The following is a 14,325-nucleotide window of genomic DNA, read 5'->3' on the forward strand; positions in this document are numbered from 1 at the left end:
GGTGATGGTGGCATTATGGTATGGGCAGGCATAAGCTACGGACAACGAACACAATTGCATTTTATTGATAGCAATTTGAATGCACAGAGATACCGTGATGAGATCCTGAGGCCCATTGTCATGCCATTCATCCGCCGCCATCTCCTCATGTTTCAGTATGACAATGCACGTCCCCATGTCGCAAGGATCTGTACAAATTCCTGGAAGCTGAACATTTCCTAGTTCTTCCATGGCCTGCATATTCACCAGACATGTCACCCATTGAGCATGTTTGGGATGCTCTGGATCGATGTGTAACCAGTGTGTTCCTGTTCCCGCAATATCCAGCAACTTCACACAGCCATTGAAGAGGAGTGGAACAGCATTCCACAGGCCACAATGAACAGCCTGATCAACTCTATGCAAATGAGATGTGTTGCTCTGCATGAGGCAAATGATGTTCACACCAGATACTGACTGGTTTTCTGATCCATGCCCACTTTTGTATTTTGTGTTTTTTTTTTTATGTTTCTGTGACCAACAATAAAGTTAACAGCTGCAGACTGGTTCTGCTATGCAGATTGGCTGCATGCTAACAGCATGTTATGTAATGTACGTTTGAAAGGACTGACTGTGTCTTATTGCCAGTGGCAGTGGATCAGTGATGGTTCAATCCTGTGTGTGTGTGTGTCAGGGGTGAGCCTGAGAAGTGACTTCGTCTCAGGGTTCTGTGGGGAGACAGAGGAGGACCAGCTGCAGAACCTGTCTCTGATCAGGGAGGTGTGATACAACGTGGGCTTCCTCTTCCCCTACAGCATGAGGAAGGTGTGTTCAACTTAATTCACAGACTGGAAATGATCCCACATTTCCTATCAATACCATTGGAATATAGCAGGGGTTCTCAACCCTTTCTTTTCTCAGGCCTATAGAGTTTGTGTTACGGAATCCAAGCCCCACTAAATTAGGCAGTATTTTCAAGAGTAAACCAAAAGCTCTGACTTTGTTTATAACTACTTTATTGAGGAAAAGTGTATTTACTATGACTGTGATATGTGGTTGTCCCACCTAGCTATCTTAAGGTGAATGCACTAAGTGTAAGTCGCTCTGGATAAGACTAAAATGTAAATGTAAAAGTAATGTATTGTGTTACTGCCATATCTACTGTGGACACTACACTTATTAATATGCAGTGTCCTCTCTCCCGGAAAAAAACAATGCGTTCCATCGTCTCCAGGACGACGTGCCAGCTGAGGTGAAGCAGCGGCGGCTAGAGGAGCTCATCAGTGTGTTCAGAGAGGAGGCCACCAAGGTCAACGCTGCCCTCATCGGCAGTACACAGCTCGTCCTAGTGGAGGGAGCTCTAAGGCTAAATTTAAATCCACACGAGTCGAGCTGTGAGCCCCAACTCCCCACACCTGACTTTTCCCTGCATGGGCTGACTAGCAATTTAGACTGGACCAATCATCTCTCCCCATGGCGTGCAAAGTAGCATGATAGCAGCCAACAAGGATTCAAGATTCACCGGGGGAGTCAGGTAAAAAGGACGCTCTGAACTATAATTCACATATAAGCAATGGTACGTATTCATCCCACTTAACTCCAATATAAATGTACCCTAACATTTTGGGAACTTGTTTCCTCATCCACTCAGGAGAGTAAGAGATCAGCCAAGGACCTGTATGGGAGGAACGATGGAAATGTGATCTTCCCTCGAGAGGAAGTGGCCGTTCAGCCAGACACAACCACTGACACACAGACTGACACACACACTGCCCCCATCAACCATGGAGATTACGTCCTAGTCAAGGTACACTCTCATTCTGGCATAGTTGTATCATAGACAATAAAACTTCTCTCTCACTCTCTCTCAATTATACTGTTTGAAAGTACACATTCAAATGTTTCATTTTATGACCATTTCAGGTGCTTATAATGTCTTATGGGTGATTTTATAGGGATTATAAGACTACCTTCATCGGGGCACCATGTTTAGACCTGCTCTGCTCTGTTCCTGTCTCTAATACAGATAACATCAGCCAACTCCCAGAGCCTGAGAGGCCACGCCCTCAGCCACACCTCTCTGAGTGACACAGCTGCACGTCTACCTGACCACCGCCATGACGGACAACTGGCTTCAGTCTGACCCACCCTGAAGGTGAGTGTGGAGTGGACGTCCTTTGTGGCACCACGGTACCGAGCTGAGCAGTGCTATGCAGGCTTTTGTGGGCATAGCTTGTTATAAAGCCAGCAGTTGATGGACAAAGATGTTACCTCAAACCAGAGGCACAGACTGAAGACTGAATAAGACTGTTGTTGAATTTTAAAAAAGCTTTACTGATATTTGTTTATTTATACAAATTTATTCATTATAAATTACATAATTGAATAGAAGTGGAATACTGAAAAGATTGGAAGATATAGTATTTAAGCATTTCAGAATGTGGTGTACTGTTTGAGAGTATATATGTACAGTATAAAATATTTGATTTGCGAACATTAATTACATGTCTCATTGGTTTGATTTTATTTCTGATTTTATTTATGATCAATCATCGATTAATGATGACTTTACATGGCACTTATCCTGTGAACTGAACGTCTGTCCCAATCAGCATGTAGTCCTGGAGACAGAAAAGCAACACTAGTTTGTCAAATATAGGACATGGACACACACTGGCTACAGTATAAGAGATATTGGATGTGAGAAGAGATGTGAGAAGAGATGTAGAAAGCAATGATCTCTTAGATATCTGACGTTACCTTCAGGACCTGCAGCTGAGTGTTGACAAGGTTCATCTTTCCAATAGAGGGAAGAGGAAAACCCTTCTCTAGGCGACCTATAAGATACAAATGCATGGTTTTCCAGTGGCCAATCAGTGCAGAAACAATTAATATAAATAAACAAGGAAATAAAGCACTCACCATTGACCTTAGGTATCACAACCACTTTCAGAACCATCAGGAAGATGTTGTCAAGAGATTGAACCTGTTTGATATCATTTCATTGTTTAGGTTCAGTGTTTCAGTGTTTAAAAAGCAAGTTATATGTATGTTATAAGCTCTGAAAATATAATTCTTACCTGAAACTGTCCCACATAACTAGTTCCCAGAGTCATCTCAATTCTGTGAAAAGCAGACAGTATTAATGTCAGTCTACTTTGGTCAGTTTTTGAAGGGCTTTTGTTCCCCTTTTGCACCAATTATACTCACTTGTTCAGAGTGACAGCCCCAGCCAGCTTCACCCCAGTCACGTTCAGTCGAGCACTGACACTACCCTCCTGTAGAGATAAAGAGAGCTTGTAGAGTTAATTATCACTCTCAAAGTCTAAGCTACAGTATTCTACTTCCTGAGTGACTGACAGACTGACTGACCATGTTGAGGACAAAGAGGGGAGAGAGGGTGGTGTTGGGCTGGATGGCGTAGGCCGTCACTGTGCCGCTGGCCTGGACTGTCATGTTGTTGGGCTCAAGGGAGATGGTGGGCTCCTTCACCGTCTTCACCAGCAGCTTCATCATCATTCCAGGGAAACGCTTCGCTATCTGAAACAACACACATAATCTCTCTTTAAGCCTGAGAAGAATGTTAACTGTATCCTGAACACAGAGTAAATGTGTTTGAACAAAACGCACATTTTCATCTCTGGATGGACACTAAAGACAAACTCTTTTAATGATCAATATTTAATAGATTTTTTATTCTAAGTAAATGAAGTCATATCATATGGAGGTAGAATGGTGATAGTGGGGTCTGGTGTATCACCTCTGGAATGAAGACTCCAAATGTTCCGGTGTTCAGTCGGATGGGAGAGCTAGGAGGGATCTGTCAGGGGGAAACAGTTATGTTTAACCTCACCCCTGAGACAGATGGGACTATGTTAAACCTAACTCCCTGTAGATGGGAATCAGATTCAGACTCACCATATCATCTGTGACATATAGGCTGAGTGCTCCAGCATTGTTGTACACGAAGCCTGCGGAGTTGGGGGTGAAGGCAGAGACCCCGATGTAGAGCATGTTGTTTTCCTGAGGCAGGGAGAAGGGCGTGGGGGAGAACGGAGGCTCCTGGTGCTTCCCAATGTTGTAGAACTCACCCTGCAGAGAGAGACGGACGGACAAAGATGGACACAGAGAGAGAGAGAGAGAGAGAGAGAGAGAGAGAGAGAGAGAGAGAGAGAGAGAGAGAGAGAGAGAGAGAGAGAGAGAGACACAGACAGACAGACAGACAGACAGACAGACAGACAGACAGACAGACAGACAGACAGACAGACAGACAGACAGACAGACAGACAGACAGACAGACAGACAGACAGACAGACAGACAGACAGACAGACAGACAGACAGACAGACAGACAGACAGACAGAGGGAGGGAGGGAGACAGAGGGAGACAGAGAGGGAGACAGAGAGAGGGAGACAGAGAGAGAGAGGGAGAATTGACATCTTGCCTTACTGAGCCCATATGTTTGTAGCGTTGAAAGGTAGATTAGGAGTCTGCAGTTTTTACCTTCAAGCTGAAGTCAATGGAGGACTTTGAAATGGTGGGTGATGACACCATGGAATATTCAATTTCAGCATACTGGTCCACTTTGGCTAGAACTTCAAGATGGCAGAAAATAAATATGTAGGATCCATTTAGTAGCCTATGAATAACACTGTAATATACAAATATGTTCATGAGGATAAGTGCTTAAAGGCCCAGTGCAGTCAAAATTATGTTTTGTATCATATTGTACAACAGCTGATGAAACTAACACTGTAAAAGTATGAAGAAAATGTATCAGTGTTATTTCCTTATAGTTGCTGGTTGAAAATACACAGGACCTTCTAATCATCAGGTTTACACATGGGCAGGAGTTTCGGCTTTCCATGGTGACATCACCATGTGGTAAATTGGTTAATAGACCAATAACAAACCTCAGACCACTCCCAGATAGTCCTAGCAAAATTCTTGCTTGAGAAATAATTGTTTTGCAAAAAAGCTATTTTTGTTCATTTTAATGGAAATCTATTACAGTAATGTACTTCATTGTTACCCAGAAATTATTTGATATAAAACTGGCTACATTTGGCCTTCAAGTCTTGTTTTACCATTGAGAGTTTTGAGGTGTGGGTTCATGTCAGTAATAGCATCAGCCACTAGGGGGCAGATCTGTAATAATGAACAGAGGGATTATTATTGTCAAGAGAACAGAACAAGATTAACCTGTTTAGTTTGTAGTCTGGCATTACACTGTCCCTCACCTGTTTCTGCAGAGTACTGCGCAGGGCCTTGTCAATGTAGGACTTGAAAAGATTGTAAAGCCAACTGGAAAACAGGAACCAAAGTATTTGAGGAAACAAGTAAATCCACATTGCAACAATTTTTTGACATTGTGGTTTGATGATTCCTAAATCAGTAACATGCGTTCTCACAAAGTTTTTAGTACACCATAGTGTTAAGTGCCGCTATATACTCCAGTTACCTGGCCCCACCATGGAACTTGATGCTGGCTCTGCCAATGTTGGCCACACAGTTGACACTGCTGACCGTTGGCCTGCCAGTTTCATCACTCTTGATTGCAATACTGGCAGTGATGGTGAGTCCATTTACTGCCAGGTCGAAGGAGCCACTGTCTGTTCTTGATCGTTAACGAGAAAATAATGTTGTTTGAGTCCTTTGGGGTATAGACAGACAGACCCAAGAGAAAATTGTGCAGTGTTTTAGTGTTGTTCAATCCTGGTCCTGGGGATGTACTGGGTGTGCAGTTTTTTTGTTACAGCTTGCTTGGAAAAAAAGCCTGTACAATCCAGTTGGTCCCCAGGATCAAAATTGAGGGTGTTCAGACCATCCCTCATGCACTTACATGAACTTGAAGTATCGGACCTTCCAGTTCCCGTGCAGGTTGATGAAGGCATTAGTAATAGCCAGGCTGACTCCAGTACCTGGCACCAGTACCAAAGCAGACTTGGGAAGTTCCAGATTCACTATTGTCATTCTGGAGGATAGATCACAGTACATAGTTGGTAGGATAGAGGCGTGTTGTGAACACTACAGGCTTTGTAAGCACAGTTGATTATCAACAAATGCTTACATCAGATATGCAGACAATTGACAATGTGTTTGACTGCAATATATTTTTTTGGGAAAATATATTGGATTTAATCCCTTACCCTGTCAAACTGTACTTGACCTTCCCAATGGGAGGCACTTTCACTGTTCCAGAGAGATCTGGGACCTTAATGGTCTTAAGTTTCTGCTGCAGAGATGCTATCCCAATCTGTTTACCTGTGGACAGGACAGAGCAAGGCATTGAGGCAGAATGGGCTGTGAGGAGTATAGTATATTTACTGTACCTCTGCCACATGATCACAATACATAGCCTCATCTTGATCTAAAACCATGCAATATTATTGCCCATGCCTCAAACATACCATATTCAATGCCCTTGTCTGTGAGTTTGACCTTGACTCCAGGGTTGGCAGCCAGAGTTAAGGGGACTAGAGCCAACAGTGCCAGCCAATAGCATGGAGACATCTTGACTGCAGTCACCTGTAGGGAAGATGAACAAACAATAATATATCTACATTACAATACAGGTGTTATTTATTGTCCAATGAATATAATTGGGAACATCCATATCTTATGACTTTTGGGCTTCCGTTTTCATGGGAGGAACATTAAGGTTGAACAGTTTCTTGTGTAAAGCCTTATTTTCCACTGTATTGAACGGTACTGATTTTCACTCTAGACACATGTGCACTGTAGTCTCAACACTAATATTGACCTACGTCTGACTTGATTTCTTTTGACCAATAATGAAACCATGTTTTGCCACAATCTTATAACTGATCAGGGGAATTTCTAGAATGGACAAATACTTCCTGGTTTGTTGCACACAGCTTCCCTGATACCATCAACACTTTGTGACACAAAGTCCCATATTTTAAATCATTTTACAGAGGGGTGGCACCTTCTTGGGCTCGCCAGTGAGAAAGCCAAAAAACGGAACGCACCTGAACTGCTAGCATCATTATCTGATAATCATAATAGATTCTATAAACACCATTTTTACCAGACCAACAAATGCTAATCCTCAATCCCCGTGATCAACACTGTGGGAGTGGTAACATCTTTCTGTTGTCTGGTAATTGATTCTCGACGAGAGACAATCAGACAATGTAATCAGCCACCACCGTGGCCTTACAGGTCCTGATTGGAGCCCTGGGGGATGGAGAAGAAACCCAAATGGAACAATCCAGACTTGATTCACTTGTGGCCTCTGAAAGTACTAAGTGCTTGTCTGTCAGAGTTGCAGATAAATCCACATGACCAGTGAGGAGTTAGCGGGTGAGCTGGGCCTATTTTGAACTATGTTTGCCTGAAATGAACAGAGGCAAGGAGAAGAAAGTAGACAGAGATGACCTGCTAAATCACAGACATTTGACTGGTGTGTTTGTCAAGGAACTCTGTATCCAGTGATAGAAAAAGTACCCAATTGTCATACTTGAGTAAAAGTATAGATACTTTAATAGAAAATGACTCAAGTAAAAGTGAAAGTCACCCAGTAAAATACTACTTAAGTAAAAGTCTAAAAGTATTTGGTTTTAAATATACTTAAGTATAAAAAGTAAAAGTATAAATAATTTACTTTATTATTTTACTTAAGTACTTTACACCACTGTCTGTATCTATAGAGAGTTGGCTGTTTGTTGATGGCTACCCCATTGGAATCAGTTTTAGGTTTGACAGAGAGAAACAGGCCAGTCTATTTTGTATGCAGTACCATTCATTACATATGAGATACAGATTGAATTAGAAAAAAGCATAATTACACATGCACGACTCTGTAGTTACCTACTTATGCACTGATAAGAAAGTGGTGAAGGATTTCTTCTGTTGTTGTCGCTCCCTGGCAAGCGGCAGGGCAGAGTGAAAGGAGAAGAGAATCACATGGCCTTTGATTCACTTCTCTGAACCAGGAAAAGCTGCTTGAGAAATGGGCTGACTGATACTTGACTACCCATTCTGTAAATAACGCAGAGAGCATGGAGAAAACATTGTGCAAAGAAGAACAATCTAGTCAATTTTAGCTATTCCCTTAGTTATGTCTGTAAATCCAATAGATTCGTATTTTCAGACCTTCATTCATACCTTTCAGAGAATGATTTGTTCAGGATATACAGTAAAGAGAAAGTAAACAATGAAATGTTTATGAGTGCCAATGAGAATTAGGTCACATTACATTTTACATTTTTAGTTATTTAGCAGACGCTCTTATCCAGAGCGACTTACAGTTAGTGAATACATACATATATATATATATATAATTTTTTTTTTTATACTGGCCCCCCGTGGGAATTGAACCCACAACCCTGGCGTTGCAAACGCCATGCTCTATCAACTGAGCTACATCCCTGCCGGCCATTCCCTCCCCTACCCTGGGCGACGCTGGGCCAATTGTGCGCCGCCCATTAGTCTCCCGGTCGCGGCCGGCTGCGACAGAGCCTGGATACGAACCAGGATCTCTAGTGGCACAGTTAGCACTGCGATGCAGTGCCTTAGACCACTGCGCCACTCAGGAGTACACATGGTTTGATACAAATGGTTTGATACAAATCCAACCAATAATTGTGGTAATAAAGGAATGTCTTGTAGAGTGTATAATTCGGTCATGGGCTCTTATCAAGAACATAATAATTAATTTGGTCTGGCTTCTTGAAGCGAAACTTGTTTGCAATAACCTAAGCTTTCGATTGTGATAATGAATATCCAACCAAGAAACCAAAACTGGCTTGTGGAACTTTTATATTTTCAGGATGGAAAAATAGCTTATTTTGCCATCAATTAATGGTTATGACATTTCAAATTATTCATTTGGGTTAAAATGCAATGCAAAAGAAATCCCAGTAAATGGCTGTCTAACACAATATCTGCCGATCATTTAAGCCAACCTTCGCATCAATTCCATCTCTGGGGTCCAGAGTACAACTTGTGAAACAATATAACTCTTAGGCCTATGTACTATGCTTTAGCCTAATACAGTGAGGGAAAAAAGTATTTGATCCCCTGCTGATTTTGTACGTTTTCCCACTGACAAAGACATGATCAGTCTATAATTTTAATGGTAGGTTTATTTGAACAGTGAGAGACAGAATAACAACAAAAAAATCCAGAGAAACGCATGTTATAAATTGATTTGCATTTTAATGAGGGAAATAAGTATTTGACCCCTCTGCAAAACATGACTTGGTGGCAAAACCCTTGTTGGCAATCACAGAGGTCAGACGTTTCTTGTAGTTGGCCACCAGGTTTGCACACATCTCAGGAGGGATTTTGTTCCACTCCTCTTTGCAGATCTTCTCCAAGTCATTAAGGTTTCGAGGCTGACGTTTGGCAACTCGAACCTTCAGCTCCCTCCACAGATTTTCTATGGGATTAAGGTCTGGAGGCTGGCTAGGCCACTCCAGGACCTTAATGTGCTTCTTCTTGAGCCACTCCTTTGTTGCCTTGGCCATGTGTTTTGGGTCATTGACATGCTGGAATACCCATCCACAACCCATTTTCAATGCCCTGGCTGAGGGAAGGAGGTTCTCACCCAAGATTTGACGGTACATGGACCCATCCATCGTCCCTTTGAAGCGGTGAAGTTGTCCTGTCCCCTTAGCAGAAAAACACCCCTAAAGCATAATGTTTCCACCTCCATGTTTGACGGTGGGGATGGTGTTCTTGGGGTCATAGGCAGCATTCCTCCTCCTCCAAACACGGCGAGTTGAGTTGATGCCAAAGAGCTCAATTTTGGTCTCAACTGACCACAACATTTTCACCCAGTTCTCCTCTGAATCATTCAGATGTTCATTGGCAAACTTCAGACGGCCCTGTATATGTGCTTTCTTGAGCAGGGGGACCTTGCGGGCACTGCAGGATTTCAGTCCTTCACGGCGTAGTGTGTTACCAATTGTTTTCTTGGTGACTATGGTCCCAGCTGCCATGAGATCATTGACAAGATCCTCCCGTGTAGTTCTGGGCTGATTCCTCACCGTTCTCATGATCATTGCAACTCCACGAGGTGAGATCTTGCATGGAACCCCAGGCCGAGGGAGATTGACAGTTCTTTTGTGTTTCTTCCATTTGTGAATAATCGCACCAACTGTTGTCACCTTCTCACCAAGCTGCTTGGCGATGGTCTTGTAGCCCATTCCAGCCGTGTGTAGGTCTACAATCTTGTCCCTGACATCCTTGGAGAGCTCTTTGGTCTTGGCCATGGTGGAGAGTTTGGAATCTGATTGATTGATTGCTTCTGTGGACAGGTGTCTTTTATACAGGTAACAAACTGAGATTAGGAGCACTCCCTTTAAGAGTGTGCTTCTAATCTCAGCTCGTTACCTGTATAAAAGACACCTGGGAGCCAGAAATCTTTCTGATTGAGAGGGGGTCAAATACTTATTTCCCTCATTAAAATGCAAATCAATTTATAACATTCTTGACATGCGTTTTTCTGGATTTTGTTGTTGTTATTCTGTCTCTCACTGTTCAAATAAACCTACCATTAAAATTATAGACTGATCATTTCTTTGTCAGTGGGCAAACGTACAAAATCAGCAGGGGATCAAATACTTTTTTCCCTCACTGTAGATAATAGAAAGAGTGATTTGTGAATATTGATCTTGACTTTCTTGTTACGTCACTGATTTGCCCAACAGGTACATAAGCACATTTAATGATTGGGGGTCTTGTTGACAATGGTAACAATATGTACTGTAAGAGATTATTTCATATTATCAGGCTTTAATTGGATGTAAACATCATACTGAGCAAACATCATGATGACTGTTTGATAATCTAATGTCTACACAGTGGTGTCAAGTACTTAAGTACAAATACTTTAAAGTACTACTTAAGTAGTTTTTTTTGGGTATCTGTACTTTACTTCACTATTTATGTTTTTGACAACTTTTACTTTTACTTCACTACATTCATAATGAAAATAATGTACTTTTTACTCCATACATTTTCCCTGACACCAAAAAGTACCCATTACATGTTGAATGCTTAGCAGGACAGGAAAATGGTCCAATTCATTCACTTATCAAGAGAATACCTGGTCATCCCTACTGCCTCTGATCTGGCAGACTCTCTAAACACAAATGCATCGTTTGTAAATTATGTCTGAGTGTTGCAGTGTACCCCTGGTTATCCGTAAATTTTTAAAACAAGAAAATGGTGCCGTCTGCTTTGCTTAATATAAGGAATTTGAAATGATTTATACTTTTACTTTTGATACTTAAGTATATTTTAGTAATTACATTTACTTTTGGATACTTAAGTATATTTAGAACCAAATACTTTTAGACTTTATTTAGTATTTACTGGGTGACTTTCACTTTTACGTGAGTAAATTTCTATTAAGGTATTTATACTTTTACTAAAGTATGACAATTGGGTACTTTTTCCACCACTGTGTCTACATAACTTTCACTGCATTGCCTCACAATGACAAAGTAAATCAGTAGAAAGGTAAATTGAGAAAGGGGAAACCAAGGGCATTGCACTCAGGAAACAGGACACTTTCAAACGGCTTGTCAGGCCTGTAATGTGATTGTGCAGATGGTCTCAACTCCCTGTAGTCAGATATTTGAATAATGTGAGAAGAATACATTTGGTGAGAATCACAACATAGGGTACAAAATCAATGTTAGTTCTTAAAGGGGCAGTAGTCTATATTGGGTGTACAATGTTCAATTACAGCAATATTTAATCTGCAGTTATTCTTCTGCTATTTATCATGTTACTAATAATATTTACAAGTAAATGTTATCTTTTCATTATAATTATGTCTTATCTTTTAACTAAATGCAATCTATTAGCTTCCAAAATGTAAGTAGGTATATTCTTAGCTGTCCGATAACAGGTTCTGATGAAATGTGTTTAATTACCTAGAATGCATTGAGTGAACGTTGGGAAAAGATATTGATTCCTTTCTAAACATAGCAATCAATGTGAATACAAAGAGGATTCGGACCACAAAACAGTTGAAGTGAACTGGCAATGGAGCTGAGTCCTTATTTAAAGGCAAAGGCAGTGTGAATAGAGTTCACTTTAAAGAGGACTGAGATCGGTTCTTTTGGAGGACTACAGTTGAAGTCAGAAGTTTATAGACACTTAGGTTGGAGTCATTAAAACTCGTTTTTCAACCACTCGTTTTTCAAAAACTCGTTTTTCAACCACAAATTTCTTGTTAACAAACTATAGTTTTGGCAAGTCGGTTAGGATATCTACTTTGTGCATGACACAAGTAATTTTTCAATTGTTTACAGACAGATTATTTCACTTATAATTCACTGTATCACAATTCCAGTGGGTCAGAAGTTTACATACACTAAGTTGACTGTGCCTTTAAACAGCTTGGAAAATTCCAGAATATGATGTCATGGCTTTAGAAGCTTCTGATAGGCTAATTGACATAATTTGAGTCAATTGGAGGTGTACCTGTGGATGTATTTCAAGGCCTACCTTCAAACTCAGTGCCTCTTTGCTTGACATCATGGGAAAATCAAAAGAAATCAGCCAAGACCTCAGAATAAAATGTGTAGACCTCCACAAGTCTGGTTCATCCTTGGGAGCAATTTCCAAGCGCCTGAAGGTACCATGTTCATCTGTACAAACAATAGTACGCAAGTATAAACACCATGGGACCACGCAGCCGTCATACCGCTCAGGAAGGAGACACGTTCTGTCTCCTAGAGATTAACGTACTTTGGTGCGAAAAGTGAAAATCAATCCCAGAACAACAGCAAAGGACCTTGTGGAGATGCTGGAGGAAACAGGTACAAAAGTATCTATATACACAGTAAAATGAGTCCTATATCGACATAACCTGAAAGGCTACTCAGCAAGGAAGAAGCCACGGCTCCAAAACCGCCATTAAAAAGCCAGACTATGGTTTGCGACTGCACATGGGAACAAATATCTTACTTTTTGGAGAAATGTCCTCTGGTCTGATGAAACAAAAATAGAACTGTTTGGCCATAATGACCATCGTTATGTTTGGAGGAAAAAGGGGAAGGCTTGCAAGCCAAAGAACACCATCCCAACCGTGAAGCACGGGGGTGGCAGCATCATGTTGTGGGGGTGCTTTGCTGCAGGAGGGACTGGTGCACTTCAGAAAATAGATGGCATCATGAGGAAGGAAAATTATGTGGATATATTGAAGTAACATCTCAAGACATCAGTCAGGAAGTTAAAGCTTGGTCGCAATTGGGTCTTCCAAATGGACAATGACCCCAAGCATCCTTCCAAAGTTGTGGCAAAATGGCTTAAGGGCAACAAAGTCAAGGTATTGGAGTGGCCATCACAAAGCCCTGACCTCAATCCTATAGAAAATGTGTGGGCAGAACTGAAAAAGCGTGTGCGAGCAAGGAGGCCTACAAAGCTGACTCAGTTACACCAGCTCTGTCAGGAGGAATGGGCCAAAATTCACCCAACTTATTGTGGGAAGCTTGTGGAAGGCTACCCGAAATGCTAACACTAATTTAGTGTATGTAAACTTCTGACCCACTGGGAATGTGATGAAAGAAATAAAAGCTCTCTACTATTATTTTGACATTTCACATTCTTAAAATAAAGTGGTGATCCTAACTGACCTAAAACAGGGAATTTTTACTAGGATTAAATGTCAGGAATTGTGAAAAACTGAGTTTAAATGTATTTGGCTAAGGTGTAGGTAAACTTCGGACTTCAACTGTATATTTGAAAACACCCTAGAGATCAGCCCAGGACCTGTGTGGGTGGAACGATGGAAATGTGAAAGATGATCTTACCTCGACAGGAAGTGGCTGGTCAGCCCACACACACACACACACACACACACACACACACACACACACACACACACACACACACACACACACACACACACACACACACACACAGCCCCCATCAACCATTGGTGCTTTCAAGACAACTGGAAACTCGGGGAAAAAACAAGGTCAAATCATGACATCAGTGATCTTTAGGATGGAAAGTTGGATTTCTACAAAGATGCCAGAGTTTCCGACTTGGAATTCCGACTTGGATGACCGCTCAAATCAATTTTACCAGTAGGAGCTAGTTTTTTTCCGAGTTCCCAGTTGTCTTCAACGCACTGAAGTCTGAGATTTCCGAGTTTCCAGTTGCTTTGACAAGGCATATGTCCGGTCAAGGTACCCTCTCATTCTGCCATACGACAACATTTTATATTTTATATCACAGCAAGACTTATCTCTCCTTCAATTATACTGTATGTATGAACACATATCATGTCAAGCTTTGCTATGATGTATTGTTTATTTAAATGGCTAGGTGCTTATAAGGGCATTAGTAGTCACTTAT

At 41.4% G+C, this 14,325-nt stretch overlaps 1 protein-coding gene across 2 annotated transcripts; it reads right to left on the reverse strand.

The window, feature by feature from the left end:
* Nucleotides 1–2,462: 2,462 nt before the first annotated feature.
* On the reverse strand, nucleotides 2,463–7,878 carry LOC311138124 (bactericidal permeability-increasing protein-like). Of its 2 annotated transcripts, none has more exons than XM_084172790.1 (16): nucleotides 7,817–7,878; nucleotides 6,390–6,507; nucleotides 6,129–6,243; nucleotides 5,822–5,953; nucleotides 5,441–5,596; nucleotides 5,220–5,283; nucleotides 5,067–5,127; nucleotides 4,483–4,574; nucleotides 3,898–4,071; nucleotides 3,740–3,799; nucleotides 3,352–3,519; nucleotides 3,190–3,257; nucleotides 3,060–3,102; nucleotides 2,902–2,965; nucleotides 2,740–2,816; nucleotides 2,463–2,600 (listed from the first exon to the last, which is right to left on the reverse strand). In XM_084172790.1, exons 2-16 carry the CDS (start codon nucleotides 6,490–6,492, stop codon nucleotides 2,559–2,561), a joined length of 1,419 nt encoding a protein of 472 aa, XP_084028916.1. In that variant the 5' UTR covers nucleotides 6,493–6,507; nucleotides 7,817–7,878; the 3' UTR covers nucleotides 2,463–2,558. The 2 variants fall into 2 exon arrangements, with proteins under 2 accessions (XP_084028916.1, XP_084028915.1); XM_084172789.1 differs by having other exon boundaries at nucleotides 7,813–7,876.
* Between the last annotated feature and the right edge of the window lie 6,447 nt (nucleotides 7,879–14,325).

The sequence above is a fragment of the Coregonus lavaretus genome (genome assembly GCF_964263955.1).
Source record: "Coregonus lavaretus genome assembly, chromosome: 12".
Taxonomy (NCBI): domain Eukaryota; kingdom Metazoa; phylum Chordata; class Actinopteri; order Salmoniformes; family Salmonidae; genus Coregonus; species Coregonus lavaretus.